This window comes from Hemiscyllium ocellatum, chromosome X, assembly GCF_020745735.1.
Source record: "Hemiscyllium ocellatum isolate sHemOce1 chromosome X, sHemOce1.pat.X.cur, whole genome shotgun sequence".
NCBI lineage: Eukaryota > Metazoa > Chordata > Chondrichthyes > Orectolobiformes > Hemiscylliidae > Hemiscyllium > Hemiscyllium ocellatum.
Window position 1 is genome coordinate 19,484,986 of NC_083453.1, and position 13,514 is coordinate 19,498,499.

At 45.1% G+C, this 13,514-nt stretch overlaps 1 protein-coding gene across 1 annotated transcript in view; it reads left to right on the forward strand.

Moving 5' to 3' along the window:
- The first annotated feature begins 4,643 nt into the window (after window positions 1–4,643).
- The window catches only part of smarcd1 (SWI/SNF related, matrix associated, actin dependent regulator of chromatin, subfamily d, member 1), a 49,153-nt gene continuing 40,282 nt past the window's right edge, over window positions 4,644–13,514 (forward strand). Inside the window, exon 1 of the mRNA XM_060820949.1 lies at window positions 4,644–4,826. Coding sequence (XP_060676932.1) covers window positions 4,662–4,826 — 165 coding nt within the window. The 5' untranslated portion in view covers window positions 4,644–4,661. The remainder of the gene's footprint in view (window positions 4,827–13,514) is intronic.

Sequence of the window (13,514 nt, forward strand, 5' to 3'; positions counted from 1 at the left end):
ATCTGAATGAGCAATGGTGGTGTAGTGCTATCACCAGTGGATTAGGAGACCCAGAGCCTGGCCTGAATGCTCTGGGGCAGGCAATGGGTAGTATTTAAATCAATTAAGAAATCTGGAACTGATTTGATTCAATTGAATGGTTTATTGTCACTTGTATTTAAAGGAAAATACAATGCAAAGCTTCAACTGTTGCCACACTCCTGCGCCATTTTGGATAACAATAATAATTTTAACAACCTGAAAGGCCGCTAATGGAATATTGCGTGCAATTCTGGTCTCCTTCCTATCGCAAAGATGTTGTGAAACTTGAAAGGGTTCAGAAAAGATTTACAAGGATGTTGCCAGGGTTGGAGGATTTGAGCTACAGGGAGAGGCTGAACAGGCTGGGGCTGTTTTTCCTGGAGCGTCGGAGGCTGAGGGGTGACCTTATAGAGGTTTACAAAGTCATGAGGGGTGTGGATGGGGTAAATAGACAAAGTCTTTTCCCTGGGGTGGGGGAGTCCAGAACTAGAGAGGGCATAGGTTTAGGGTGAGATGGGAAAGATATAAAAGAGACCCATGGGGCAACTTTTTCACACAGAGAGTGGTACGTGTATGGAATGAGCTGCCAGAGGAAGTGGTGGAGGTTGGTACAATTACAACATTTAAGAGGCATTTGGATGGGTATATGAATAGGAAGGGTTTGGAGGGATATGGGCCGGGTGCTGGCAGGTGGGACTAGATTGGGTTGGGATATCTGGTCGGCATGGACGGGTTGGACTGAATGGTCTGTTTCCATCCTGTACATCTCTATGACTCTATGAACGAGACTCCATCTTTGTTTTTTCATCTGCTGGCCCAATCCAAGGCTTTACCCTCCTCGCCACCCTGACAGACCCACTGACGTTAGAGTCTCTGCTCTCAAGCGCCATCTGTCACCACTAATCGCCAACGCTACCGTCGATGCCTCGCCACGACTAGTGCCAGAACCAATAAAGCCCGAGTCTCCACTCTTCAGGCGCCATGTCTCTCTCTCTAGTCTCAGCGATTGTTGTAAAACCCCATCTAGTTCACGAATATCCATCAGGGAAGGAGACTTCCATCCTTACCAGGATCTGGCCTACACGTGACTCCAGACCTTCAGCAACGTGCTGGACCCTTAGCATAAAACGGAGAACTGCGGACGCTGAGGACCTAAACGTTCCGAGGAAGGGTCACCGGACTCGAAATACTGACTGCCAGACCTGCGGAAGTTCTCCAGCAATTCTTGACTCTTCGCTGCTCTCTGAAGTGGCCCTACCAAGCCAGGGCAAGGGAAATTAGGGATGCCACCAACACCCACGTCCCATGGAAAATAAGTGGTAGTGTCCCTCCCTCTGAGACTGAAGACCTGGATTCAAATGCCATCTAGACCAGATGTGTGCAATAACACCTCTGAATAGGTTGATGCAGAAAATATCTCAAAGCTACAATTATGACTGTGATTACTGGGGCATCAACACTTGATACTTGGGAGCACTTTCTCCAATTGTCAGCCCTTTTCAATAGAAAGGGTGCCCTCAACTGGAAGCAGTCTGTAAAAACATGCAAATAGATAAGAATACAGTACAGACTTTCATTTCTGTAGCACCTTTCATGACTTCAAGATGCCTTTGAGCGCTTTATATCCAACATTTGAAGAATCATTGCTGCTTTAATGTGGGAGTGAACTTGTGCACAGCAAACTCTCCCAGAATGATTACCTCTTTCTGAGTGACAAACATTGCCCCAGAAACCAGGGATAATGGGCCCTGTTTTTCTCAAAGAATGCCCTAAAAACGGCAGCACCCACCCTCAGCACTGCACAGGAGTGTCAGCCAAGTGGTCATGCCCACAGCTGCAAAGTGGGCCTCGAACCTACAACCTTCTAGGGTACGAAGGTGAAAACAGTACCCAGTGAGTCATAGGTTAGATTCCCTACAGTATGGAAACAGGCCCAACCAGTCCTCCAAAGAGTAACCCACCCAGACCCGTTTCCCCCTGAATGAGGCACCTAACACTATGGGCAACTTAGCATGGCCAATTCACCTGACCTGCACTTTGGGAGAAAACCCACACAGACCTGGGGAGAATGTGCAAACTCCACACAGACAGTCACCCGAGGTTGCACTCGGTGCTATGAGGCAGCAGTGCTAACCACTAAGCCAACGTGACACCATAAATTGCCACGTCTCTGGCTCAGTGAACTAAAATGATTCACGTGGTCTTGCTCATCAAAAATTATTTTGTCGAGCTGATAAGGATTTAGGAGAATGTACAAGAAGCCAAAAGATATGGCAAAGAAACTATAATGATCAACAAATACTGATTAGAATCAGATTGTATTGTGACGTGTACTCAAGTGCAGGAGTGCAGTGAAAAGTGTACAATGATGCCATTCTAGGCACCATCGTGGCTACAAAGGTACGTAGGTACAAAATCATAGAAAAATAAGGAAATATAGTTAAAAGTCCAACATTAAAGTTCTTCCTTAACAGCTTAACCATGCTGGGTTTGCACTCCCCACAAGGGTTCGGTCTTCTCCGTGCTGGGTTCGATATTCCCTGCATTGGGATCAATCTCCCCGTGCTTGATGCTGCTTCAGATGCCAAGAGACATCGGGTTGCCTGCTCTCATCACCACCGCAGATGCTGTGGGACTTCTATCACTACCGCACTGGGCGGTGTCATAGAATCCTTACAGTGTGGAAACAGACCCTTTGGCCCAACAACACCAACCCTCCGAAGAGTAACCCACCCAGACCCTTTCCCCTATTCTATTACTCTACATTTAACCCTGTCTAATGCACCTAACCTACACATCCCTGAACACTATGGGCAACTTAAGCACAGCCAATCCACCCTAATCTGCACATCTTTGGACTGTGGGAAACCCACGCAAGCACGGGGAGAATGTGCAAACTCAACACAGACTATCACCCGAGGCTGGAATCGAACCTGGGACCCTGGTGCTGTGAGGCAGCAGTGAGCCGCCGTGCTGCCCTAACCTCCCCAGCACTGGGCTTGCACTCCCTCCAGAAGATAAACAGATTTAAATAAGAAAAAAATGCTGTGAAGGAAGAAAAAAACGGTAGAAGTGGACAATCTGCTCCAGGCAGGAGTCCACACACTGTGCTGCAACTCTGCCACCATCTTAGCGATCAAAAAATAAATAAATTATTAGAGACTGTAATGAATTATATAGCAGGAGCTGGCGAAGATACAAACACTGATAATCTGAAACACATATTGAAAGTCCTCAAAATACACAACAAGCCACTCACAATGGTAATGAAGGAGTCATTATATCTCAAAAGGAGGCCACTCAGCCCATCAAGTCTATCCCAGTTCTCTGTGGAGTGAACCAGGCAGTCCTTTTGGATCTTTAAACTAAAAGAACCGTGCACCTCTCGAGCGTTTTTCCCATCCTCAAAGCCCTTTACAGCAAAGTTTTGAAGTGGAGCCTCTTTTGCACCATTGAAAGTGCACATTGGCAGAATTGTTCTGGCACAGAAAGATGCCATTCAACCCATTGTGTCTTGCTGAATGAGTGTAGTGTCACTCTCTCACCTGTTCCCTGCACATATTTCCACTTCTGATGACAATTTCATTCCTTTTGGAAAGCCTTCATTGAACCTGCCTCCACCACAACCTCAAACGGAGCGTTCCAGACCCTAACCACTTGCTGTGTGAAAAGCATTTTCACTCATAACACTCTTGACAATTATTTCCTTCCACAGTCCAAAGATGCGCAGTTTTGGGTGAACTGTCCAGAGATCTGTGGGTTAGCTGGGGAATGCATGTTTACAAGGGATGGGCTGGATCTGCGCGGAATGTTTTCAGGGTGTTGGTGTGGACTCGATAGGGCCTGCTTCCACACTACAGGCATTCTACCATTATTAAAAGTAGATGCAGTGTACTCATTTGATACCTCAGTCATGCATAGATCCCATATTCCGTCCCTAATTGATATACCCCTTCTCTTCAAGCAATTTTGTTATTTATATAAACTTTTGCATTCCCTTCTAAGTTGACTGCCAGACTCTTAGTATACTTTCGATTTGCCTCCCTTTCTCCAGCCTGAGGGTGACGTTGCTTCTGGAGTTCAGTCTCCAGCCTGAGGGTGACGTTGCTTCTGGAGTTCAGTCTCCAGCCGTAGGATGGCGCTGCTTCTGGAGTTGAAGCTCCAGCCTGAGGGTGACGTTGCTTCTGATCTTCAGTCTCCAGCCGTAGGATGGCGCTGCTTCTGGAGTTGAAGCTCCAGCCTGAGGGTGACGTTGCTTCTGATCTGCAGTCTCCAGCCGCAGGGTGGCGCTGCTTGTGGAGTTGAAGCTCCAGCCTGAGGGTGACGTTGCTTCTGATCTTCAGTCTCCAGCCGTAGGGTGGCGCTGCTTCTGGAGTTGAAGCTCCAGCCTGAGGGTGACGTTGCTTCTGATCTGCAGTCTCCAGCCGCAGGGTGGCGCTGCTTGTGGAGTTCAGTCTCCAGCCGAAGCGTGGCGCTACTTCTCGAGTTCAGTCTCCAGCATGATGGTGACGCCGCCACTGGAGCTCAGTCTCCAGCCGGAGGGTGGCGCTGTTTCGGGCGATCAATTAACGCATGCGGGCTGGGCCGCGTACCGGAAGTAGTGTTGTCGCTTTCCGGTGCGAAAGAGTTCCTTCTCGAAAATGGCGGCGCGAGGATTCCAGACAATGAGCCCGGGCGCGGCGGCTGCTATGGCAGCGGGTCCGGGGCCTGGCCAGGGGCAAGGGCCGGGGCAGGCCCCGGGCAGGATAGCAGGAGCTCAGCAACAGAACATGTTTCGCTCGGCCATGCCAGGCCAGGGATACCCGGTAAGTAAGGGGCCGGGATATGGAACTGTGTGCAGTGCAGGGGATGAAGGGGGGGAGGCGAGGCCCTTGTTCTGGCCAAATGAGGCCTCATTCCTTAAATCCAACTGGCCACGGCCAGCAAACTTCCTCTCTCGCCTCCTGAATTACATGGTTGGTCTTTCGACACCAGAGGAGAAAGTGAGGTCTGCAGATGCTGGAGATCAGAGCTGAAAATGTGTTGCTGGAAAAGCGCAGCAGGTCAGGCAGCATCCAAGGAGCAGGAGAGTCGACGTTTCGGGCATAAGCCCTTCATCAGGAATGTGCCCTGATGAAGGGCTTATGCCTGAAACGTCGGTTCTCCTGTTCCACGGATGCTGCCTGACCTGCTGCGCTTTTCCAGCAACACACTTTTCGATTTTCGACATCTGACCTGACCCTAGCTTCTTTTGTTTCCTTCAGTTGAATAATCGACTGCATCCCCTAAGGCTGCTTCACATTCTTACCTTGCTCTTTAGGCCAGAAAATAACGCCTGGTTTATAATGTCTTGTGATTATTTTCCTACAGTTATGTAAGTTGGAAAGATTGTATTTGAAAATGTGTTGCTGGTTAAAGCACAGCAGGTTAGGCAGCATCCAAGGAATAGGAAATTCGACGTTTCGGGCATAAGCCCTTCCCGAAACATCAAATTTCCTATTCCTTGGATGCTGCCTGACCTGCTGTGCTTTAACCAGCAACACATTTTCAACTGTGATCTCCAGCATCTGCAGACCTCATTTTTTACAGAAAGATTGTATTGTTGAGTCATGTTCAGATTTGACTTATAGTCTTGAATTTGGAAACTAGTTGTGGTTAAATCTCAACAGGATGCTGATGTAAGAAGCCTGAATTTAAAAAGAGAAAAATACTTGATGCTCTCAGGGGGCCCATGATTTTGACAGAATCAGAGAGATTTTGTTTAAAAGTGGCTGATGCAGCTGGCCTACTGAGCAGTTTAAAACATTTTCTGTCCTGTGTTGAAATACAGATGGTTGATGAATGGAATTGGCTGAGAGGATTCGGTGTAAATTGGGCAGACTTGATTCTGTTTCTCATGGGCTGATACTGAGAATGCTAAATCACCACGAATTGGCCAGCAAACATTAAAAGAAACGGAAAACAAAAGTTGTAATTATTTCACCAAATATCTGAAAGTGCTTTTGATGTGTACTCTCTATAATAGCAAATAGGAAATGTGGTAATCAATTTGTACACAGGAATCTTGCACAAACAGCGTTGTGATAAACAGTTTTAGTGATGTTGATTAGCGGATAAAGATTGCTTCAGACTCTGGGGAGATTGCTACTGTTCTTATAATCACAGAAGGGCCATTCAACTGTGCTGGCCCTTTGAAGGAGCAGTTCGCTTCATGCCACTTCACTGCCTTCTCTACCTCATCCTGCAAATACCTCTCTTTCAGATAAAGGTCTAATTCCTTTTTGAAAGCTTCAGTTGATCCTGCCTTCACCACTCTTCCAGGCATTGCAGTCCAGATTCTAACCACCAGCTGTGTCAAAAAATAACTTTCCTCGTGTCCCCATTGCTTTCGTCAGTTGACTTAAATCGATGTCCTCAACTAACTTGATCCTTCAACTAATGAGCATGGTTTCTTTCTCTGTACCCTGTCCAGACCCTTCATTGCTTTGAACACTTTGATCAAATCTCCTCTCAAGCATTCCCAAGGTGAATAGTCCCAGTTCTAATCTGGCACTAGATCAACTTGATGCACCACCTTCCCAAAATCTAGGCCCAGCCAAATCTTTCTCATTGGACTCAACGAACTAAAGTAGAAAAATTCCCCTGAACGCTCTCTTTGAGCTCGTGTGTTTCTGCTTGTTACATTCCTATTATTTTAGTCTTTATTCAGATTATTAAAGTCCTCCCATTATAACTCCTCTGTAATTCTTGCGCTCTGTTATTTCCTTGCAACTTTGTTCCTGTACATTTTTCCCACTGGTTTGTGGCCGATAGACTACACCGAACAATATAATTAGACCATTTTTTGTCCCTTCGATCTAAAACAAGACTCTGTCATTGACACCTCTGGGAAATACACTCTCTTCAGCATTGCAATATCCTCCTTAATCTGTATTGCTACCCTTCCTTGTTTCCTTTTTCTATCTTTTCTGAACACCTTTTATTAAAGCACTCCTAGCATCGAGTCCTTCTACAAGTTTAGTCTTTATTGCCACAACATCATATTTCTATATGTCAATTTGCACTTGATGCTTACTGGTCTGTACATTCCCAAATGTCTACAATAACCCTAATTTAGGCTTAATTCCTTCCCACTTACTCTGACCCCACCTAATTCATTACTATTTGCTATTCTAGTGCTATCTGTTTCTACCTCGTGCTCTCTGCACCTCTGCCAGGTTAGTTTAAATTCTCATTAATGGCATGAGCAACTCCCCCTGCAAGAAAGTTGGTCGCAGCCCTTTAGGAGCAACCTATCTGAACTGTCCAGATTGCATGTGTTTTATTTGCCGAGGGGATTTGCTGGCTGGGCTGGCATTTATTGTCTGTCCCGAGTTGCCCTTGAGACCGGTGGTGAGCTGCTGCCTTGAACCACTGCAGTCCATGTGTGTAGGGAGACCCATGATGCTGTTCGAGAGGGAATTCCAGGATTTTGACCTGGCGACCCTTAAGGAATGAGAATGTTTCCCAATCAAAATGGTGAGTGGCTTGGAGAGAACTTGCAGTGGGTGGTGTTTCCATTTATCTGCTGCCGTTATCTTTCCAGACGGTAGTGGTCTTGGGTTTGGAAGGTGCTATCGAAACAGCCTTGGTGAATGTCAGCAGTGTATTCTTCCCCTCACGCTCCTGGTTCTAGACTCCACAGCCAAGGAAACGTCTTGCATGCATTTTTCCTCTCTATCCCTTAAGTATTTTGCAGGTTTCTCACTCTTTGAAATTCAGAGAAATGTCCCAGGAACAAGTCTGGTGAACCTTCACTGCACTCCCTCTGTTACAATCATACATTTCCTGGGATAAGGGAGATCAAAACTGCTCACAGTTCTCCAGGTGTGGTCTAACAAAACTCCTGTATGATTGAAGCAAGACTTCACTACTCTTTCAATAAAGGCCATCATTCCATGAGTTTGCTTCACTTGTATGCTTGCTTTCAATGCCTTGTTGACCAGGACGTCAAATCCATTGCACATCTACACTTAAGAAATGCTGTCCACATCTGTTTTTCTTTCCAAAGTGGATTATCTCTCACTTTTCCACATTGTGTTCCATCTGCCATGTTCCTGTTCAATCTCTCGTCTGTCCAAACCTTGCTAAAAATAGTTTGCATCCCCTTTACAACACACACTCCTGCTCTGCTTTATATTATCTGCAAGCTTGGAAATATTACATTTGGTTGCTTAGTCCATACTTTTTAAATTTGATGCTATTTTTCTAATCAACCCCTTCGGCGATGTTATTACACACTTCTGGAGCAGGTGGGACTTGAACCTGGGCTCTCCCAGCCCAAGTATAGGGACAGTACCAATGCTCCACGAGAAGACCCTGTAATCCCCTCTTCCAAATCATTGCTATATATTGTGAACAACTGGGACTAAGTACAAGTCCGTGCAGTACTCCATTAGTCGCAGTCTGCCAGTGTGAGAATGACCTCTGTGTTCCTACTCTGTTTTCGGTCTGTTGGCTAATCATTAATCCATGCCAGTTCATTACCTCCTATATCATATGCTCTAATTATGATAAACTCCCCCACAGGAAGTTGGTTATCAAAAGGCTTCTGAAAATCCAAGTGTACTATATCTATTGATTTCCACTTTTTCAGTTTTGTTCTTAATGTTGTCAAAAAAAACCCTCCACATTTGTCAATCACAATTTTCCATTTGCAAATCCCTGCTGACTATTCCCTTTTGTTATTATTTTCCAATTTAAATGATCACTTATATGTTTAGAATATGAAACCTGGAGTTTAGGGCCTAGATACCAGAAGGGCATGGCCACTGCTGCTGTAATGGCCGATTTTAAAAAAAGGATGTGCAAAAGGCCAGACTTGGAGAAGTGGGACATCTACTTGAGTTGCAATTACTCAACTAAGGAAGGGAAAGGCCATGGAGGGATTTGAAAACCAGGGTGAGCGTTTTAAAATGGCTGATATGGGAGGTTAGTGGAGGACAGTGAGCACAGGGCTGCTATGTGAATGGAGCTTTGCACGAGCTTCGGGTGATCTCAACATTGTGGAGGGTGGGAAATGGACAGCTGCTTGGGTGTCGAGGGTCGAGAGGTAACAAAGGCATGACTGAGGCATGTGGTAGCAGCCAGACTGGGGCAGGTGCTTGGCTAGGTGATGTACTGAGGTTGAAGTAGGCAAGGTTGTGAATGAATTTGCTTCAGCTTTGGTCAGTGATGAGTTAAAATGTCCCACTGTTGGAGGAAAGCATGTTTGCTGACCGTACGTTTGTCAGCTTTGTGGGAAGCCCTGCTGTGTTCCTCAGTTGATTTTCTTCTGCGTGCCCGCGTGCTGGGCTACATTGGTTTAGCTGGATGAATGTTTGAGCAGCAACTGAATTGAGTTCTGAGAGAAACGTGTTCAATTGAATGATTGACTTCACTGAGGGGAATGCAAAGGTTCCAGTCTGTCTGAGGTCAGTGGAAGGCAATGATCAAGGTTGACCAATGTCCCAGTGATTTCCTGAACTATAGTCAAAATTTGGGCATCAAAGAGTTTTGCAAGTATTATCTCCATGTGTCTGTCTTCGGGAGAATTCAGATGAGTTCACACGTTCTTTGCAAAAGACATAAGTATGAAATTTATCACTCGTCTGAACTCTGTGTGAGTTACTGATAACTTTTGTACATCTTAGCTGTTTCATTTTTTTCAAAGAGCTGCTTTCTATGAAGTCTGTCTCACTTTCCGCCTTGCTAACTGGGTTGAGCAGTTGCAAAAATTGACTGTTTAAGGAATCAAAGGAGAAAAGGCCTGCATTACTGTACTGTCCTTCACAATGTCCCAAAAGTGCCGGGCAGCCAGTGGAGTGCTCTGTGAAGCCTGGTCACGGCTATGATGTAGGAAACCTGACAGTCACCTTGCACTCAGAGAAACCCTAACGGCAGCAATGTGCTACTAAGCAGATCGTCTGTTTCAATGTCATTGATTCACATCAGGACTGGTTTGCTTTATCAACCGGACCACTTGAGGGGCCGGATAGCTTGCTACTCCTATTTCTTATTTTTTGTTGTTGTATGAGGAATCGGTATTGTTCAGTGCATTGAGGAGATGCCCCTCCATGTCCAAAATAGTACTATGGGATCTTTTCTGTGCAAGAGTAGACCAAGCATTGGTTTAACATCTCATTGGAAAGGCAGCAGGTCAAACACCCCCTTGGTACTGTAGTGGAGTGTCAGCCTGGATTTCTGGACTGGGATTTGAATGGCTGTGAATGGCAGGTCCACTGACCCAGTTGAAGTGAAAATAGGGCTGACTGTTGTCCAGTGACCCCCTTCTGGAAAGCTGATGTGGAGTAATATCTACTGAAAACAGGATTATCTCTGGCTGTGATTCTCCCTTGGAGATATTGCCTGCTGGCAGTCACTGGCCTCAGATGCAGGCAGTAGCAGATGTCTGGTGCACATCGGGAAGAATAGTGCCTTCCAGAAGATTAGGACTAGGAAGCGGAGAGTGCATTTGTTGGTGCCCAAAGCCAGTTAGTCTTTCATTACTTTGTTCAGTTGGGAATTCTGATGGGACAACACAACATGAAAGATTGGGATTATAGTACAATTGTGTGACCTTCCATTATGCAGCCCGTATCTAGAGCAGCTTTTCATTGTCAGTTTTTCCACAATGGTTAACGCCATGTTGAATTCTGTTTTAATGTTGAAGTTTTATTTGTGGACTGTGTGGATTTTAATTTCTTAATTGTGCTGGTCTGCTGCTGTCAGAAGCATATCAAAATTGTGACAGGAGACTTCAGCCACTTTGTTTGTGATTAATATGTCAAGCGTTCCATTATATGTTGCTGTCTGAGTGCACAGTCAGCCATTGTCGTTTACTTGGGATTAATTTTTAAAATTGTGAAGCTTGCTCATTCATACCACTGACATGAAAGTGACACTGCAGACAGGAAAGCATTTGTTCATATTGATTTTTTTTAAAATGCATTTGCTCATGTGCTTGATTATAGTTTGCTGAAATAGCAGTTTTAGGAATCATTTCAGATGTTGGCTGAACCAGGTTCATCTCAAATATATTCTCCTTTTGTTAAAGGTTATGCTAGGATTCCGCTTCCTGATGATACCAGTGACTGGTATCTATCTGGGAGCAGAAAATCTACTCCCACCAACTTTTTTTCTGCTTCATTTTCGTCAGCCAAACGTCTTTCTTTGAAACAGTTTTGAATTCTGGCCGTCCGTATAAAGGTGATGGCTTCAGTGCAGATCTGAGAGAGTGTTGAATCATCAATTACTCTTGTCTTTTTCAAGAGATTTCAAGCTAAAACCCCTGTCTTACTGATCAAGTGGGTTTTGGAGCAGTTCTCTGGCACTATTCAAGTACGTTCACCGAGTCAAAAGATTCTGGGTTCAAGCCTTACTCTGGCACTCGCACAAAAATCAAGGCTGATGCTTCAGTGCAGTATTGAGTGGGTGTTAACTGCCACCCCTGCCTCCCCCCTCAGGTGGATGCCGAAGAATTCTTGCATTATTTTGAAGAGCAGTTACATTCTCCCTAATGCCTTGGCCAATATTTATCCCTTGTTATCATTGCAAAACACAGATTATCTGTTTGTTCTCACATTAGTGTTTGTCGGAGCTTAATGTGCAAAAATCAACTGTTGCAACAGTGACTTGGCTTCAAAACTATGCCACTGGCTAGAAAACACTTTGGAATATCCGTTGACCATGGAGGTTGCTATTCCAATGCAATCCTGTGTTCTATCTGAGCTCTGGCCAAAATTCTTCACTACACCATTGTCACCAGTATCCTTGTCTGTCATTTCTGGTTGTGTGATCGGAGAATAATGCCTGCACTTGAAAGATAATTTGGAGATGTCCAGATCACCTTGCACTGTAAGACGTCGTCTGGAGCATGCAGTACTCATCTGGGCTGCTTGCTTACTGTCCCTTTGCAAACTCTGCAATGCTGGACCACACCAAATGTCTTCCCACTGTTTAGCTTTTGTTTCCCCACCCCCCTCCTGACAAAAGGTGCTGTTGTCTTTGCCTCAGCAGAAGTGAGGCTCACTCTTTGTGAGAATTTTAAATTGATGGCTCCTCATCGCTGGCCCCTCAACCAGGGGAAATGACCTTTGTTACCCAGTCAGGCCTTTGGTGAGTTCAAAGCCTCTAAACTTTGTCGTGGCCTTCTCTGCTGTGGTGTGGCCCCTCGCGTCTCTGACATCTCTGCCTAACAATAGTCTTTATCAAGGATTCAAGGTTGTGCTAATAATCACAGTTGATTAATTGCATTTTCAAATGTTAAGACGTCAGCTTCTTCACCATTTTTACGTTCGGTGATCTGATGGTTTCCATCTGGAGACCAGATCCTTTGGAAGCTGAGATCTCTACCTTTTCTGGCTGCCTGCCTCTAGAATATGGGTGAGCATCTGGATTAACAATTGCCTCAATCGTGGTCATCGTACTCAGAATGACACAGACCTCTCACTGTACCATTCATTAAAAAGAAATCAGCATCTCAGACCAGAGGTTCAGTGTGCTAAAACTAATCAAATCAAGCCCAGTTAGAAAAGAAATAACGTAAAAGTAATAAGCTTGTTGAGATAAGAGATGCGCAGGCACTAAAGTTGCAACGGCCTTGCCCATCAGTCTGAAAGGCAATTAGATTTAAAACAAGCCTTTGGAAAAGAATCGAAAGTGGCAAAAGGAGACACTGTGAATGTTAGCAGACCCAGCCTTCTCGTGCTGGTTAGTAACAATGTTAGCTTGAGTCATGTCGTTCAGGTGGGGAGGCCTGTTTGGCTTATGTGAGCCAGAAATTTGCAGAAAGCTCTTCAGAAGTCAGGACAGTGATTTCAGGGGACTTCGTGTTGTTAACATCAGGAGTGTTGAGCATAATTATATCAAAGGACAGAATGATAAATGTTAGTTTCATGTTATTTAGAAGGAAACCTGAGAAATCATTGTAAAGGATAACAGTGACAGTTTTAGTGAAAGTTTAAAATCACACAACACCAGGTTATAGTCCAGCAGGTTTATTTGGAAGCATTAGCTTTTGGAGCACTGTTCCTTCATCAAATGGGCACAACCACTTGATGAAGGTGCAGTGCTCTGAAAGCTGGTACTTGCAAATAAACCTGCTGGACTATAACCTAGTGTTGTGTGATTTTTAACTTTGTCCACCCCAGTCCAACACCGGCTCCTCCACATTACAGTTTTGGAGAAGTGTAGGCTAACCTGAGACAGTCAAAATTAATCTGTAAAACACTGATTTTATTTTGAGTTGAACAGGATAAATCATAAAGTACAGATGCAGAGGTCTGTAGGGTGGCTAATGTGGTCAAGAATAGTCTCGTAAGTATAGACCAGTGAGCCTGACGACTGTGGTGGGTAGGTTGTTGGAGAAGATTCTGAGAGACAGGATTTAGATGCATTTGGAAAGGCAAAGACTGATCACGGGTGGTCAATGTGGCTTTGTGCGTGGGAAGTCATGTCTCATTAACTTGATTTGAGTTTTTTGAAGAGGTGACCAA